The 16,847-nt window shown below is 33.7% G+C and overlaps 3 protein-coding genes across 6 annotated transcripts; 1 reads left to right on the plus strand and 2 right to left on the minus strand.

Annotated features, from left to right (window-relative positions):
* Positions 1 to 96: 96 nt before the first annotated feature.
* LOC107904495 (ribosomal RNA processing protein 36 homolog) lies at positions 97 to 3,328 on the minus strand. 3 transcript variants are annotated; one of them, XM_016830886.2, is made up of 10 exons: positions 3,271 to 3,328; positions 3,008 to 3,144; positions 2,784 to 2,914; positions 2,639 to 2,705; positions 1,794 to 1,846; positions 1,130 to 1,184; positions 978 to 1,052; positions 734 to 851; positions 528 to 574; positions 97 to 446 (listed from the first exon to the last, which is right to left on the minus strand). In XM_016830886.2, exons 2-10 carry the CDS (start codon positions 3,131 to 3,133, stop codon positions 339 to 341), a joined length of 780 nt encoding a protein of 259 aa, XP_016686375.1. In that variant the 5' UTR covers positions 3,134 to 3,144; positions 3,271 to 3,328; the 3' UTR covers positions 97 to 338. The 3 variants fall into 3 exon arrangements, with proteins under 3 accessions (XP_016686375.1, XP_016686373.1, XP_016686374.1); XM_016830884.2 differs by having other exon boundaries at positions 3,266 to 3,328; XM_016830885.2 differs by having other exon boundaries at positions 3,235 to 3,318.
* Positions 3,329 to 4,494: 1,166 nt separating this feature from the next.
* LOC107902524 (protein HAPLESS 2) lies at positions 4,495 to 11,055 on the minus strand. Of its 2 annotated transcripts, none has more exons than XM_041105448.1 (18): positions 10,793 to 11,055; positions 10,624 to 10,710; positions 10,330 to 10,418; positions 10,150 to 10,189; positions 9,838 to 9,895; positions 9,676 to 9,736; positions 9,283 to 9,361; positions 8,876 to 9,010; positions 8,074 to 8,268; positions 7,762 to 7,842; positions 7,575 to 7,675; positions 6,681 to 6,798; positions 6,495 to 6,527; positions 6,306 to 6,399; positions 6,098 to 6,186; positions 5,387 to 5,502; positions 5,179 to 5,279; positions 4,495 to 5,091 (listed from the first exon to the last, which is right to left on the minus strand). In XM_041105448.1, exons 1-18 carry the CDS (start codon positions 10,973 to 10,975, stop codon positions 4,667 to 4,669), a joined length of 2,085 nt encoding a protein of 694 aa, XP_040961382.1. In that variant the 5' UTR covers positions 10,976 to 11,055; the 3' UTR covers positions 4,495 to 4,666. The 2 variants fall into 2 exon arrangements, with proteins under 2 accessions (XP_040961382.1, XP_040961381.1); XM_041105447.1 differs by having other exon boundaries at positions 10,567 to 10,710.
* A 1,669-nt stretch (positions 11,056 to 12,724) lies between these two features.
* Positions 12,725 to 15,289, plus strand: LOC107904494 (E3 ubiquitin-protein ligase At4g11680). The gene is made up of 5 exons (XM_016830883.2): positions 12,725 to 13,487; positions 13,756 to 13,875; positions 13,953 to 14,085; positions 14,591 to 14,755; positions 14,881 to 15,289. The coding sequence occupies exons 1-5, from the start codon at positions 12,928 to 12,930 to the stop codon at positions 15,046 to 15,048; spliced, it is 1,146 nt and encodes a 381-aa protein (XP_016686372.2). The 5' UTR covers positions 12,725 to 12,927; the 3' UTR covers positions 15,049 to 15,289.
* Positions 15,290 to 16,847: the final 1,558 nt, after the last annotated feature.

Raw genomic sequence — 16,847 nt, forward strand, 5'->3', positions numbered from 1 at the left:
AAGTTTCAGAACTAATGTAGAATATTTAGTACAAATATAGGTGGCTAAACAATACCAAGTTTGGGTTGAGCCTCCAAACTATAAAATTCAATCCCGTTGTAAATAATTCGTCGAGTTTCATTTAGAATCAAATTAGATAATAATCCAATCAAATAAAATCTATAGCTTATAACAAAATCTCAAAACAGTGAGATCAAAAAATATCATTTTTTCCCACTCACTGAATGATAGCACAATGCCAGTCAAAACCCTAAATCTCATCTCCACACCAACTATAAAGGGCATTTCTTAACCATCCAAGATGAAGGACCATAAAAAACCCTATGGAATCATTAACTTCATTGCTCACTGTTGTTATTGGGTCGACGATAAGGCATAAATCTATGATCCTTAGCAGCATTCTTCCTTCTCCTTTTCTCGATGAAGGATTCGAGTTTTCCGGATGCCTGATAATATATCATTAATTAGTCGAAAGTTACTCAAATAGGAAATAGTTTTTAAAATTACAAGATATGTGAAATGTATACCTTGAGCTTTTTATACTTCTCGATGAGCCTTTGCTTCCGAATTTCAGCTGCAAAGAAATTATCTGAGTTAGCACGATGCAACATTATGTAAAAGGTTAAAAACTAATGTAATAACAGTTGCTTGTTATAGTCCTCATCCGGTTCCAAAAGCAAAAAACAGGAAGAAAGCTATAGTAAGTGAGAAAGAGAGGGACTCGTGACATTACATTTCTTAAGATAGTAAGGGCGCTTTCCGTGCTTTGCTGCTTCTTTTTCTTTCTTCTTGTGTGCAGACAGAATCACTGCATCGGTATTCTTTGCCGACTCGAACTTTAATTGCTTGTCCTGATATGTGATACAATGTCAGAAAAAAGTTGGTAGCGAGGTGCTTCGATATATCCGACAAAAGACCACAGTTTAAAAACAAGAGGCAGACTATAGTAATTTCTTTTGAAGAATATATATACTTACAATCCAAGAAATATGGTTCTTTAGTTCACTAACGACTTTCGGGTCTCTAGCTTTTTTAAGTTGTTTCTGCACCTCCTGTCATATCCGGGAAATACATCGTTGAAAAACAACAGTATAAACACACACAAAAAAGGTCAAATGGATGAGAATACCTCTCTTTCAGCTGGTAGGTTGTTCTCAAACAGAAAATTATATCTTTTTCTGAATCTGAAAAATGAAAATCAGCTGCGGACTAAGGAAAGCGAAGATGTAAAAAATAGACATAATCCTGTAAGGTAAGAAGTCAACCATCGGCTTTGACAAGACTTTGACCATCAAATGCTATATCAATCAAGAGGTTGAGAAATAACATCCAGATCATTACTTAAAAAATCAAATTAGGCCCCTCCGTGATGAAATTATGGAAAGATCATAACTAACATGAACAAATGTATCAAAGCATATCTCCATAGACTGGTAAAAGATAACCTAGTTTTCTTAATATTTTCTCGTATTTCTTCCACTATTCTGGATATGACATTAATCATTAAGTCCCAATAACATTTTTGCGGCGGATTTTGTACACTAACATATGAAGCTCAACTGACCAATCAAAAAGTTTTCCTTGAAGATCAAGTAATAGATTACTACTGACTAATACATGAAAAATTTGGCATCCCAGTCGTCTGTTAAAGATATGCAGAGGTAAAGTAGACTTAAACTAACTTCACGTAGGAAAATAAAAGTTTTAATGGATCCAATATAGAGAACAGCACATGCAAAGCAATAAATGACAACAATGAAAATAATTGAATGATACAGAGAGAAGAGACTAACCCCTCGACGTCGAGATTACCACATAAAGATTCAAAACGGGGGTCTCGTACCACCTGAACATAAAGAAGCAAACGGATTTAATTCACCTCTTATTGTTCTTTATTCTTTTCTAGTGTTGAAAACATGAACCAGCAAGTGATACTCTTTCCCCAAAAAAACAAGATCCCAAGTGTTGTGATTTTCCATTAGAATCAATGCTACAATAACTTGGACGCCGCAATAGTAAATTGTCAAAAATAAAATTTTGTAAAGGACAGTTAACTAAAAATGGTCTAAACTACTAGAGATGTGACATTTACAAAATAAACCATATGTGCAGACCATTTTTTTACATTATTTGTCAAATTAATCAAAATCTAGAACTTTAGGGCAGGATCATGATTGCCACTTACAAGCAAACCAAATTAGCATCAATAATAAACATAAAGCTGTGAACTTTAAAAAAAAACCCATGACCACAAATCAGAATATCAAATTCAATAGTTTATGTGCTCTAGTTTATGTGCTCGGCCACTCGGGCAACTGAGACGCAATTAAGATATTCAAAAGCTCTCCAACCCAACACATAATTCCATTAGAGCAGAAGTTAGATGCTTAAAAACCAAAAGAACATAAATTTGAGCAAGTAACACTACAATTATAGGACTTAATGTTCAATTAATAACATGTTATTCTAATTCCATTAAAAAGAACAAAAAAAGGACAAAATTTCAAGAAACATAATTTAAGAGTAATTGTTCAGCTAATAACATGTTATTCTAAATTCTATTAAAAACAAAAGCCAAATTTTAAACTTCAAAAAGGAAAAAAAGGGGGGGGCATAATTTTAAAAGAACATAATTTACCTTTTTAGGAGCTTGAATAACCTGTCTAAATGACCTCACTGGCTTCTTGCTACTAAGCTCCATTGGCCTACAAATAAATAAAAATTAAAAGAAGCCCTAAAAGAAAGCAAAAGAAAGAACCCTTCTCAAACTGTAAATAAGATACCTATTCTTGTTAGCGCGACGACGCTTGGTCTCTGTTTGGGGTTTGCGAGAGATTGAATCAGTACCATCGGCTCGTGCTTTTTGTAGCTCTCCGAATGTAACTTCTGCTAATTCACGCTCTATCTCTTCCTCCTATAATAATCCCAGAAGCACAAAAGAAACCCAATCAATATTCAATTGACAATTGAAGGAAGTAGAATTCAAGCTATAATGAAATATACCCACTTCATCAGAATCAATGGTGTCATCGGATTTCTCTTCTTCGGATGAAGATTCGATCTCTTCTTCTTCTTCACTTTCCTCGAAGTGGGTTTGGCTCGAAGTTGCAATTGAGTTAAAAGGTTTCTTCATTTTTCCTGAATCTGAGAGTGCAAAAAAGTTCAAATTCAAAAACCCAACACAGAGAGCTAAGTAGGGAGCGAAACGAAGAAGCAATAATAAAAAGAGCGAACTTAATGATGAAGAAGGAGGTGCCGTCCGAACCTAACCTAACCATGGCCCCTTAATGGGCTGATCGGGTTTCGATATTATTTTTTGGGTCAAATTCTTTCTTTTTTTTTGGGGGGGGGGTCAAATAAATTATGAAATTCTTTAATTAGTCTTTTCTTTTCTGGTTTTTTTTTTTTGAGAACTTAATGAGTCTTTTCTTAGAATAAACCTCTCCGCGATTATTTTCAAATTCTTTTTTTTATCAAAATTAGGTTTAGTGTCTCATCTTAATATTCAAAACAATAAAATATTAAACCGTTTAGGCAGTCACCAGTTCCTACAAGCTCCACATGAGGTAATCGACTGCTACAGGATGATGGCAATAGCATTGGTTCTAGTAGGAAAGTTTTGATTTAAACTGCTGTAGTTTCTATTCCTATTTAAAAAAACAATAAAATATTAAAATTACTTTGATGTTAACATTTATATTCATTATACATTACAAGTGGAGGCATAATTTAACAAAATATATTTTATCGTGTTGACATTTAGTTGGTAGTATATCAAATAAAATAATAATTATTTGTATTTTATAATTAAATTTAAATAAAAATATTTTTATTAATTAAATTGTATTAAGCTAAACAAATCCAATCGAACTTGAGTAAGGAATAACTCTTTTTCCCAAATCATGATATTACTCGATGGATCCCAATTCCCACATGAAAATTTAATTTTAAAATTTAATATTTACAGTTCCATTTTTATGTCCCTACCATACCTTTAATTTATATGAATTTTTACAATTGTTGGAAGCATTTTATATTAATTATAAAAAGAGTTATCGAAACACAATTTTATGATATATTAATACTTTTATTAGAAAGAGTTTGAATTAAAAGTGTTAAGTATATTGTTAATGGATAAATATAAATTTAGCAATTGATGTAATTCATTCGAAGATCGAGAATCATATATAAAAATGAGGGCCGAAAGGATTTCTGAATTGGGTGGAAAGAGTTTTCTCTCTTCTCTTCATTTTCCCTTTTATTATTTTATATTGAGAATGATTATTCTTAATTAAGTTGTAAGAAAAGGCGTATATTATTTCTCAAGTTTCATGGATAAGTATGTGGGGTGTATAACGGTCACATGTAGATCATGTATAGCCCATATCATTCTCAATTAAGTCATAGGAAAAGGCTTCTATAATCTCTCAAATTTCATGGGAGAAATATGAGGTATATAAAAGTCATGTCTAGTCCACATGTTTGTAGTCATGGTTTGCGAAGGTAGAATTTCTGCGAGGTTATTCTCGAAGTTGAAGCAAGGTCTCCACACGTGGTCAAACATACAATGTATATTCAAGTTTAAGTGCAAGTTAAAAAGGTTTAAAAAAAAGCCACTCAAGTAGGTATTCAACAATTAACTTCATACTGCTGTGTACTACTATCTCTATCTCAGCTTCAATGGTCTTTCTATGGACTCTATTGCTCTTCTATGCTTGTGGTGCCCAACATCATCATGTTTCCTCCTATCCAACTGAACTTCTACAATGCCAGAACTCTTAACATGCCTATGTTTGTGCTTGTGCTTGTCCTTGTGAACATGATGCAGATCATGATAATAGTCACAGTCCCTTTCAGAATGTATGTGCCGGCGGCGATCATGGTGAATGCCGTTTCGATTATATCGAGCATCATGTTTGTGGTACTTGCTCCTGGTATGGTTTTTGGCATGAAAGTGGGAGTGGCGGTTATTGATACCATGTCTATGGATATCACTAGATCCGTAATCATCGAGCCCGAAATGATCTTCGAACCAATCATAAAGAGGATCAAACAAGCCTTTCTGATGTAAAAGCCATAGCAACACAAGCACTGCAATTAAAAAACACAACTGTAATCTAACAAAGCATATTATTTGCGTTATCCATAACTTGTTTCTTGATAAGAACGAAGGTTTACCGGTCGGAAATATAGCTAAAAGTAAACCGAAAAGTACTACCCAACTCATACAGATATACTGTATGTGGCAGCTGAAGTCGAAAAAGCCCGAGCATTTCCCTCTACACAACAAAAGGAAACAAATATAACAAATATAAGTAAATAAAGTTTAAAGGTTACAATAAACTTTAGAATATATGGAAATGTGTAATCTAATTATCAAAATGACCTGCAAGTTTCTCCAGTGATGAAGTCCACCAAACTTTCCCACAGGTTTTTCCAAATTTTTTTAAGAGACTCAAAGAAACCATCCACGCCAGTCTTTGGTGGTTGAAAAGGAGTAATCTGAAGCAAATTCACAGTTTTAAGGGATTTACTAATTTTACACATCAAGATCACCGAGTAATATTTTGTTCACAGCAGTAAATAGCGTTTATGGTTGACATTGACAACGCACATAATTAATTTAAAGTTCTCCTCAATTGTTAATAACTATGTACAAGTGTTGGGTACGGATAATTATCTAACATGTACGTATTCAATTTTTTTCCTAAACTTTTCTATGTATTTGAACTTTGAAGGGTAAACTTTGGAGGACTATATTGCCATTTGTGGTCCAAAAATGTGTCACACACGTACTTCAAGAAAATTAAATAGTTGGTGCAACATAGTTTTAGACTATGTTACTCGGACTCGGGTGTAGGTATCGCATATGGGTATGGTTAGTTTTTCTAAGTTTTTCATGTATTTGAATGATCCTTGGAGATCATATCCTCCTATCTTTGTGTCGAACACAAGTGGCAGAAACAGGTACTTCATAAAAAATAAAGAAACCGAGCAACATAGGTTTTAGAACTTTATATTCATATCCCTTTGATACCTAACAAACATTTGTGCCAGGTTTCTATCTCAATGAGGTGACTATATAAGCATATCATACCTGTGATCCATTTTCAAAAACAGTAGCTGTAGTACTAAACTGGCACTCTGCTCTGTCAACTTCACTAAATTCAGAGTCCTTCAATATAGCTGTGCGTTCAGCATATCAAGGAAAAGCGTGTTGAGAGAGTGTCGATATCAGTGATTTTAAAATTTGGGTATATAAAAATTTATGCAAGATAGTTTAAGGACCTCCTTTTAATTCTTACCAGAACAAACATATCTTGCAGCCTGATCAGTTGTTGGATAGACTTTAAAAGATCGAGCTGAAATTTCTTTTGGCTTCATAATGAAGAATTGCTCCTGCAGAAATATTCAATGTTGATGATATTATTTGATGAACCATGATTAAGAACAACCTATGCCCACCATGTCTAAAAAGAGTTGAGAGAAAATACCTCCATATGGGCAACACCTTTTGAGCAGTCGAACTGCACAAGGAAAAAGTGTTGAAACTAGAGCAAACTTGTTGCAATAAAAGTTTATATAAAACAATTTAACAATTTCAACATATTTGTTTAAATAGAAACTCATATTTATGCCTCTAAGGAAGATAATGAGAAAAAAATGAGTCTCTTGAGTACCGTTAAGCTATATGATGCTTCTACTTCACCGGTATTCTTAGCAGTAATTGTGGCAACCCCAAACTGAGTGAGGGCTTCAAATGTTGGAACTGTTACACTCATGATTTTTCCAGGACTCCTGCGGGAAGATGAAAATATATGTGATTTTGACATCAACAAAGAAAAAAAACATTGAAGATGTGGGATTGCTGAGATATGAAACCGAAAGACATCACTAACCATAAATAACATTAAAATGTTTTGAGTGATAGTATAAGAAAGAAGTAATAACCTAGAACTCAAGCATACAGAAGCAGAAAGGTCTATGTATTGCGTGTATGAACATATGTCAACACATACATTATGGTCCTTAATACTTTGACCTAGATGATAAGTAAACCAATGGTCTACTTAATTAATGAAGGACCACCATGTGAGTAGCAGAATTTTTTGAACCAAAAATTCAATCCACCTAAACATCAGGTCACTTTTTCAGTCTTATATCAAAGTAATTTCTTATAAGAAAGGAAAAAGAATTGTAAGGCAGTAGTTACGGCCTATGGGTGTGATTGGATGAACTACTAGGCACAAGTTTTACAGATCAATGAAAGATTGAAGCAGCAGTCAATGTTCTACAAGGGAATGGTAAGTTTCACTTCATCTAAAAACTCGGAAATGAACCTTCTCAGTCCCATGGCCACATTGTAGAAACAATATTTGTTCACTGATTCAGGCAACTATTAAGCAAAAATCAGGTTCAGTACTTCAGAAAACAAATTGGTCTAAACTGCTCGTATAATCAAGTTGAACATTGCAAATCCATGCTCCTGATGAATCATTTGCCACAAATAGTAAGAATGCGTTCAAGTGATCTAAATCTCTGTGTTAGCTATCAATTGTAGCAGGATTACTTACCTTTGGAAAACAAAATCTATGTCATCAGCCCTTAGTTCTATCAGGAGGTTTGTGTTAAGAACTTCTGTCACTCCAATAGAGAATGAATGAGACCCTGCATCCTGCAGCCAAATGGGAACCATAAATTAGCCCACCTAAATTATGGAGAAACTTGCACAGAAGGAATGTACAATTGTGGAATCTTAACTGGATGCTCATTTATCCTTTCATATTTCCCTTGCACGCCATACAATGGAACTTGCCCCCTCTTAATTCGGTTTTGATCAGCCTGTTAGCAGTAAGGCAGTGTCTTCTCAGTAACAATGATAGAATAAATTCAGAGCGCCAAAAAGGTTAATTCATGTATGTAGCAACAAATACAAAACTAACAAAATTTACAATTTAGAGTAGGATTCAACTACAAAACAGCAGAAAATCATAACTTTGCCAATGCTAAACCTTGCACCAAATTAGTTAGAGAAATTAGAAAAAGAATTACTATTTAGCTTTATATACTAACTTCCCAGAAATTCCACAACTGATTATGCAAGCAACTCCAAAATGGCGATGAACAGAAGTTTGGCTGACCATTGAAAGCATCATAACTGACACCAATTTTGTTGCATTCAACACCATCTAAGGTAAACCTCACTCTCTCAAGCAGCATCCACATAGAAAGATTCCTTCCCAAATCATTGGGTTGACCTGGACTACCCTGTCAATGAAGGAAAAAAAAGAGTTTCGGAAATACAAAATAACTGAATTTGCAAGAAAATAGCAATAAACAAATGAAGATGATATGCAGCAAAATATTCTGGAAGAACATATTCAAATTACATTGCCATGCATATTGTAGCCAATCTCCCATACTAAAAAGAATTAAGAACAAAAGAACAAACTGGCTGCTAGTTGGAGTAGTTCTCTTTCTCAACAGGAACTCATTACTATATTCAGCAACAGTATTTCAAGCATGTACCTTCTAACAAAAACATATCAATAAGAAGACAAAACAGGGAAAACCAAGCAATGCGTATAAAAGGTTCTGAGTTTCAATTCAAGCTCCATCACCAAATTTAATAATTGCTGGTTATTTGCATGTTTTAAATCAGAATAATTGTTCAATGGTCATATTTTTGCAGAATTTTCAGTGAAAATCACATATGATCCCAACATGGTAAGTATGAAAATAGACCAAACAACCTGATAACATTAATTCATCTTGTGAAATGTCAAGGGAAAAGCCATCTCACAGTAATTGAAAAGATGACTAAAATATATCTGTTAGCAGGATAGTCATGACAGTATCCTCTAAGCAAGCTGACCTGCCTTGGAATGACCAGGTAGAAGTCCTCGAATGTAGGAATGCTTGTATATCCAACAAAATCTCCAATAAGATTGACCTTTAGAAAATTGTCCTTGGATGTTGCTGTTCTGTTTTCAGGCCCTACAATAACTTCCTGCAAACATAAATAATTTGTTTGAAAGGTTAGTTATTATTACTAAATTTTAAATCCGTTTTCAATTCAAGTTATATATCGATTACATCAAATCCTAACATCATTACTTGAAGCTACCAACAGATATCCAACCAACACAAATATGCATTTGTTCAGAACTTGTCACTATCCTGGTAATAAGTTTATACCTGATCGATAAAATATGACATATTACAAAAGTGAAAAGAAGTCCTTCAGTAAGCATCTGAAAAATCATATGCAGCACTACATACCGAAACTTTATTTCCTGTTTTCATCTCAATTCTAACGCTGAACCCAATTGACTGCTGTCCAATACCAAAAACATGGAACCTACGTACATAAAACAATTATTACTAGTTATAGATCAAGCTGAAAAAGATAGAAGTTGCTGCTTTATCATGGATCACCTATCTAAGTAGATATCAATTTCGATTATTTTTCTCTAATTTACTCTTATTTGGAATTTCTTTTATGAAAAAGGATACTGTAATGAAATTAGGTAAAAGATAAAAACCAAGTTTGAAAACGACTTATTACCAAAGTTTTTCATTGACTACCGACGAGGAATACGTTGGCCCAGCGAGACAAATAAAAACTCAAAAAGACGATGTACGTAACCAATAGAACGTAAGTGAAGACCATACCAGTCACCTGGGAATCGGAGACAGTGAGCAGTATTGGCCTTTCCTTTTATCAATTTGTCAACTACCCAAATGTAAACACAGAGGCAACAACAATCAAATTCCAGAAAACTCAGCATCCAAATGAAAATTTTGACAGTGCTGGAAAACACACAGAGCACTCACAGATATTTCCACAAGATGAAGGTGCCCGCCTTCGGGGCCCGCAAGGACAGCAAATAGGCTAAACAAGGGCAGAAGATCCAAGACAAATAAACAGTCAAAAAGGAATCACAAAGTAAATTTTACACTGTATTTCAAGAGATATAAAAGCTAGCAACAAAAATCTATTATAAATATACCATGTCAAAGACAATAAACTAACTAGGCAGTTTGTAATAACAACATGAACAACAAAGCAACAATACTAAGCAACAGTTAAGTTCAACATAATATGAAATTTCTTTCAAAATTCTATTAATAAGTTGAAAATGCAACTCGAGTATGCTCAATGATGTGGCCGTCCTCATCGCGCAACCTACAAAATAGATCCTAGAAACCAGTCAATCACTTCATTTAGTATGTTCAAGCATCAATTTTAACATACATACATACATACATACATACACAGGCACGCACACTAAACATCAGAAAATTAAATCGAAAACAGTTGCTTGCCTCTCACATATCTTGACAACATTAGCACCAGCATCAGGCTGACATTTGCGTGTCTTAACAAAAAACTCTTGAGGCTTAAAAGGAACATCCTGAAAAAGCAAAACGTTCGATAAAATAAGCAGTTTCGAAAACGAGAGATTCTTTCTCTACGATCTCCGCGATTTTTCTTTCAATTTCCCTCAAATTTTCAAAAAAATTGAAAGGTGCAATTTTCCTTTTTCTCATTAAGAAACGTACTCGAATATATGTTAATTGATAGAGCGCGTAGGCAGAGGATTTTTTGACCGTTATTACCGGCGGAACTCGTAACGTTTGCATGTTATTCGTTGAATTCTCCTCCACCTCCACTATTTCCGCCACTACGAACGCCTCGCCGCCACTCTAAAAAAGAATAAAACATTCAGAAGAAAAAGGAAAAAAAGATACTAAATAACGACGATAAGACAAAAACAAGTTCACTTACTGAACCGCTGGGAACGGCCATGTTGATGACGATCTTGGTGGTGCAATTCAGTTTGTCGTTGGAATCCGTTCTTTTCTCGCACTTTTCAAGCTTCGATTTCGAAAGGATCTCGACTGAAATAACCATATTTTGAAGGAAGAGGAGTCTGATCATGTAGATGAGAAATCGCGCCAATCGTCCCATTTTCAGCAATATTTTCTTCTTCTTCTTTTCTTCGTTTGGATTTGGAGAATTTTGAAATGCGGTTATGGAGGGCTTTAGAGGGAGTTCAAAGAAAAAAAAAATTTAACCGACGTATTGTACAAACGACGTCGTTGTTTACCAATCGGCCCAAATCAACCTAATTATGGGCGTACTTGCTTTAATTGCACTAAATATTCTCTAAATTTTAAATTAATTTTTAAACTCTAAAATATTTTAATTGAATCTTTAAAATATCAATATTATATCAATCAACTATATTATTAATATAAATATCAATTTAAACATCAAATGTCAGTATAAATTTGATGGAAATATATTAAAAACACGTGGATTGTGTACCTAGTACACAAACAATTTAGATATGACATATTAAAAATAGGTAGTGATAATAATTGTTTTGAGGATATTGTTTCTTAAAAAATCGAATATGAACAGTTTATGCAGTAGATGTATACATGTTTATAATTTAATTATGTGTTCTAAACACGCAACTTATTAAATTTAATATACCATTTAATACTTAATTTAATTGTTAGACCGATGAAAATATCTATTTGATACAATATTCATATTTAAAAGACCAAATTGAGGGTAATACCAATCTAGTTAAATTTTATAATGTATGGATTTAATTTAATTTTTATGTTAAAAACGTAAAAAAAGATCATTTTTTTTAAATATGGATAATCCTACACTACCGTAACATTTTTATTATCTTATAAAATATGGGGGACTTTTTCTTACAAAATCATGGATATCTTTTTTCCATTTTAGGAATTCCGAAGAATCGTGTTAACTATTAACGATTTTACCTTGGACGGTTAAAAGTTTTGGTTGGGTCTTTACCTCAATTATAAGAAAAAAATTGTCATCCGAAAATATACATTTTAAGAAAGGGTAAATTGCAACCAAGGTAACTAAACTATTAGTAAATTTACGTTTTAGTCACTTAATTTCAAAAAGTTACAAAATGATCTCTGATCTATTTAAAAGTTTTTACTCAAGTTAGTAAACTATTTGAAAGCTTTTATTTAAGTCATTAAACTGTTAAGGTTTTTTTTTAAGTTCGACTAACGAGCTTCAAGCGATAATTCGACAATCAATATGATGAATTTGTACCCATCGACAGGTAGAAGAACATACTTTAGATCCAAGTCAATCTGAAGGCCAATGTTAGAGATTAGAGAAGAAAGCTGTTTGAATTTTAGCTCACAGATTCATGACGTTCAAAATTGTTTTATTAAAAAAAACTGAATTGTAAAAGAGAAGGAGAATGAGGGCTTTCGATTGGTGTAGGCAGTGTGAAGTGTGAATAGAGAAGGCCATACAACAACGATTTTAACAGTTTGGTGACTTAAATGAAAACTTTTGAATAGTTTAGTAATTATTTTGTAACTTTTTAAAGTTAAGTGACCAAAACGTAAACCTGCTAATAGTTTAATGACCTTAGATGCAATTTACCCTTAAAAATTATAATATATAAATATTTCAAATTACATGTTTACATCATATTAAAATCAATTTTAATATTTTAATATTTTTAAATAAATTAAATCCGATTCATTCGTAATACCGATAATATAGTTTTTAACAATAGCATACATAAAGATATGATTCGTAAAAAGATAACAGTAGACGCATACATTAATTATAGTATACATAGATAATTGATTTTAAAATTTATCTAACAATGATAAAAACCGAAATAACTGCACTAAATATTACCGGACAATTAAACCTCCCCCCATGTAATAAAAGAGACAAACCTTCAGCATCTTCAATTCATCATTGTCGTCTATTCATCTCTAATATTCACATAGAACCCTAATAATGTTTTCCTCCATGGCATTAAATTGAAAAGCCATTTGAAATCCAACTTTTTATATTAAAAGCATTTTGGGAAATCTTTTTTGGGGGAAGAAATCCCAAATATGGCTTCGACGGCTGCATCGAACCGGTCCTCCTCGGATGACATCACCGATGTGACAACGTCGCTTCTGTCATCACAAGGTAGCGTTTTGCGGGAGGATTCTGCCACTCGTGGATCCGTTCGTCGCCAGAGCCTTCGGGAAGCGGCTCGGTTCCTACGCCGAGCCAGTAGCCGGCGACTCATGCGCGAGCCGTCCATGTTGGTTCGGGAAACTGCTGCCGAGCAGCTCGAGGAACGGCATAGCGATTGGGCGTATTCGAAGCCCGTGGTGGTCCTCGATATTATCTGGAATTTCGCGTTCGTAGCGGCGGCGGTTGGGGTTTTGGTTTTGAGCTGGAACGAGAGGCCGAGTATGCCGCTGAGGCTATGGATAATTGGGTACGCATTGCAGTGTTTGTTACATATGGTCTGCGTTTGTGTGGAGTATAGGCGACGGAGGAGGCAACGGAGCATGGGTTACAGGTCATTTAATACAGGAGAGGAAGGGGCTTTGAGTCCAAGATCGAGGGTAGATTCGGAGCAATACGTAACATTGGCCCATTTGGAAGAAGATGGTGGAAGGTATATATTTTTATTCAATGAATTTGAAACGTAATGATAGTTTCAGATTACTTTTTATATACTGCAATTAGGAATTCAATAGAGATTTAGGATTTCAGGCATATGTTCAGTGTTACTCGGTTAAGTTGTGCAGATGCATCACTTACATTGATGTTTTAACGTGTTATGAGAATCCGCCCTTTGCAATAGTTGAATTAAGTGTTGTGGATATATATGATACTGTAGACTCGTCCTGTCGTAGCTAATCATTTAAACATGTTTTCATCAGTGTTGCAAAGCATCTGGAATCTGCAAATACTATGTTTTCATTCATCTGGTGGATCATTGGGTTCTACTGGGTATCTGTAGGTGGCCAAGCAATGGCTGGTGGCTCCCCTCAGCTTTATTGGTAAGTTCTTGTGTCATTTTTCGTTCTGCTTTCTTTCATTGTAACTGGATCCTAACTCGTTTGATGCAACTTTGCAGGCTTTGTATCGTGTTTCTTGGTTTTGATGTGTTCTTTGTTGTTTTCTGTGTTGCACTGGCATGCATCATTGGCATTGCTGTTTGTTGCTGTCTTCCATGTATTATTGCAATCCTATATGCTGTGGCAGATCAGGTACTTTCATATCCTCCTATGCAAAAGATTGTCATCTTTGTGTATGCTTCGTTAATTTGTTTGTGTGCATTTGATGCTTAATTTTTGTTCTTGAATATCTAATTTTGTAATGAGATGGTTAATGAAGGTAGGTTTACTTATAAGCACCTAGGTAGTATGGGAAAGGCCATTTTGTGTAATTGTATGAATTTTGAGCTTTAAACATGAATCTAATTCAATCTAGATAATTGTGTTATCACGGTGAACTAAAAGGAAACTGATAGAGGTTTGTTTTCAGAAAGTTGTATGATGCACATTTTGAATGTAGAATTTACTTAATGACCATTTAAGCACTTTTAAATTAACGAATATGCTGCGTTCGAGTGGCGAGATTTAACTAAGTGCATTTAAGTAAATATTTACGATTCCTGCTATTATGGCTCTCAGCAATAAGATAGTTTTACTTTTATCTTCCTTTTTTGGTATACTCTCCTTTTTACCGACTTCAAATGGCCTCTTGCATCAGGAAGGAGCATCCAAAGAAGACATTGATCAGTTGCCAAAATATAAATTTCGAAAAATTGGCAATGATGATAAAGTTGCTGGTGATGTCCAAGGATCCATTGGGGGAGTAATGACTGAATGTGGCACTGATTCCCCCATGGAACGTGCGCTATCCGAGGATGATGCAGTAAGTTGATCTCCATTTTGGTTCTTTATGCTTTCTTTCTTGGGTAATTCCTTTTGTCATTGTTGAGCTGAAGGAAATTTAAGTCCGGTACCCAACTGATCTTTTATTATTGGGTTAATTTGTAGGAATGTTGCATCTGCCTTTCGAGCTATGATGATGGAGTTGAACTAAGGGAACTTCCTTGTGGTCACCATTTTCACTGTGCATGTGTAGATAAGTGGCTGCATATCAATGCTACCTGTCCTCTATGCAAATATAACATTTTAAAGAGTAGTACTCATGAGGAAGTTTAGACGAATCGAAATAATTTTAGTCATGGCCATATCCGTGTTCTCATGGTGATAGTTGTAGATGTTTGTAATCATAGTTCCGGTGACTCGTGACATGCTTGTTTTAGCTCTAGCCTTCATGGGTTTTTTTTTTTGTATATTTAATGTTTTCCAGAGCATCTATCTCGAGCACTGAGTCATAGAATTCGTTTGCTTGTATTCTCTCTTTCCTTTAAATCATTTGACAGGAACATGTAGGGGTTAACTCTTGTTTCAAGTCTTGTTCTTTCTGAATTATATTTTGTATAGTTTTGTAGGTGAAACTGAAACCCTCTTGAACAATTGTTAAGAGGTGTTGTTTCAGAGTGCATAATGTTAAGAAATGCTTCTTCCTCAATGCTATGATCAATGATATATATGAATGTTGGTGTAGGATACCTGCATTTATGTATGAATGCACATACTTTTTATGAACAAGCAAAAAAGAAAGTGTTCTCCCTTGGCCCTTTATTGACTGCAATATGTTACTATTTAATGACAACCCCATTTTTGGGTTATGAAAATACTTAATTTTAATGCATAGATTGTTACCATAAAAGAAACCCAGATTTTAAAGGAGACTAAGGAAAGGTTTTGCTGTACGCTTGAAAAGAAAAAGTATACCAAAATTTTTAAATTATATAAAAATATATCAATGTTTTTAACATTTACCAAAGCTTTAATCAGAAATTTTAACTAAATTGTGTTATACATTTTTTTTGGAGCGCACTTAGAAAATTTTTCATAATAAATTTTTAAAAATAAGGTCAAAAAAGTCAAAATGTGACAAGTAGAAATATTAAATTATATGATTGGTGGAAGAAAAAAATTTAAAAATATATTTATAATTTAATATTGAAAATTAAATACTTTGGCAATTAGGTGCTAGAATTACTTCGGCCGGCCAAATGACTCAGATAAAGCGCTGCATAGCTACCCCAGACCAAATCCCATATATTTACTGTTTGTTCCATACATGGCGTTGATTAAACATGAGAACATGGTTGGATGCTTAAATCTTGTGGATGCGTACTATTTTATTTTCTTTCTTCCTTTGCTTTTACTACACTTTAATCTTTTACGGGCAGAGAGCCAGAGACGAATTTAGGAGGCGCTGGCAGGGGGCCAGCACCTAAATTTTCTTTTAAGCCCTTTTGAATTTTAATTTTTTATTTTGATATTATAGTGTAGTGTCTAAAAAAAGAATAAATTTGTGTTTAACCCCAAGGTTTTCCGATTTTTTATAGAATTTATAATTTTTAAATGATCACTTTAATATTATTTTTAGTTTAATTTGTTAAATTAATACAAAGTAATATCCAAATATTAATTTAGTAAAAATAAAGTTTAATAATTGCAACATCTAAGTATAAATAATATCTAAATATTAATTAGGTAAAAATAAATTTAAATATCTAATACAAAATGAGCATTTAACTTATTTTGTTTATCCTAAATTTTGGTGATCAAGATTATTAGGTCCGGGCCTAATTTTGAATATATATATTTTATATAAATATCCCGACCCCCTTATTAAAAATTTTAGTTTCACCCCTATTTCCAGGGATACAAGGTAGGGTCAATGTTATACAGTGAGGATCATAAGATTGTTTAAAGGATGACCGATAAATTATGGTTTAAAGTATGCCAAAACTCCTTTTAGTCTTCATAAATTCCACTTTTGTTTTTAGGTATTCAATTCCTCTACTTTCAATTTTCAAAATTGAAGTTCATTATAACATTATTTTTAGTTACATGGCTATTAAGTGAGTTATTTTTTATCA

Source organism: Gossypium hirsutum, chromosome D11 (assembly GCF_007990345.1).
Source record: "Gossypium hirsutum isolate 1008001.06 chromosome D11, Gossypium_hirsutum_v2.1, whole genome shotgun sequence".
In the NCBI taxonomy this organism is placed as follows: domain Eukaryota; kingdom Viridiplantae; phylum Streptophyta; class Magnoliopsida; order Malvales; family Malvaceae; genus Gossypium; species Gossypium hirsutum.

Coding starts and splice junctions, on each gene's coding strand:
- LOC107904495 (XM_016830884.2), bottom strand. Junction 1,053..1,129: donor ACCTACCAGCTGAAAGAGAG/GTATTCTCATCC, acceptor CGGATATGACAG/GAGGTGCAGAAACAACTTAA. Junction 447..527: donor AGAAGTATAAAAAGCTCAAG/GTATACATTTCA, acceptor ATATATTATCAG/GCATCCGGAAAACTCGAATC.
- LOC107902524 (XM_041105447.1), bottom strand. CDS start 10,975: ATGGGACGATTGGCGCGATTTCTCATCTACATGATCAGACTCCTCTTC. Junction 10,711..10,792: donor TGGCCGTTCCCAGCGGTTCA/GTAAGTGAACTT, acceptor ATTCTTTTTTAG/AGTGGCGGCGAGGCGTTCGT. Junction 5,092..5,178: donor TTTAGCTATATTTCCGACCG/GTAAACCTTCGT, acceptor TTTTAATTGCAG/TGCTTGTGTTGCTATGGCTT.
- LOC107904494 (XM_016830883.2), top strand. CDS start 12,928: ATGGCTTCGACGGCTGCATCGAACCGGTCCTCCTCGGATGACATCACC. Junction 13,488..13,755: donor TTGGAAGAAGATGGTGGAAG/GTATATATTTTT, acceptor TGTTTTCATCAG/TGTTGCAAAGCATCTGGAAT. Junction 14,756..14,880: donor CGCTATCCGAGGATGATGCA/GTAAGTTGATCT, acceptor GTTAATTTGTAG/GAATGTTGCATCTGCCTTTC.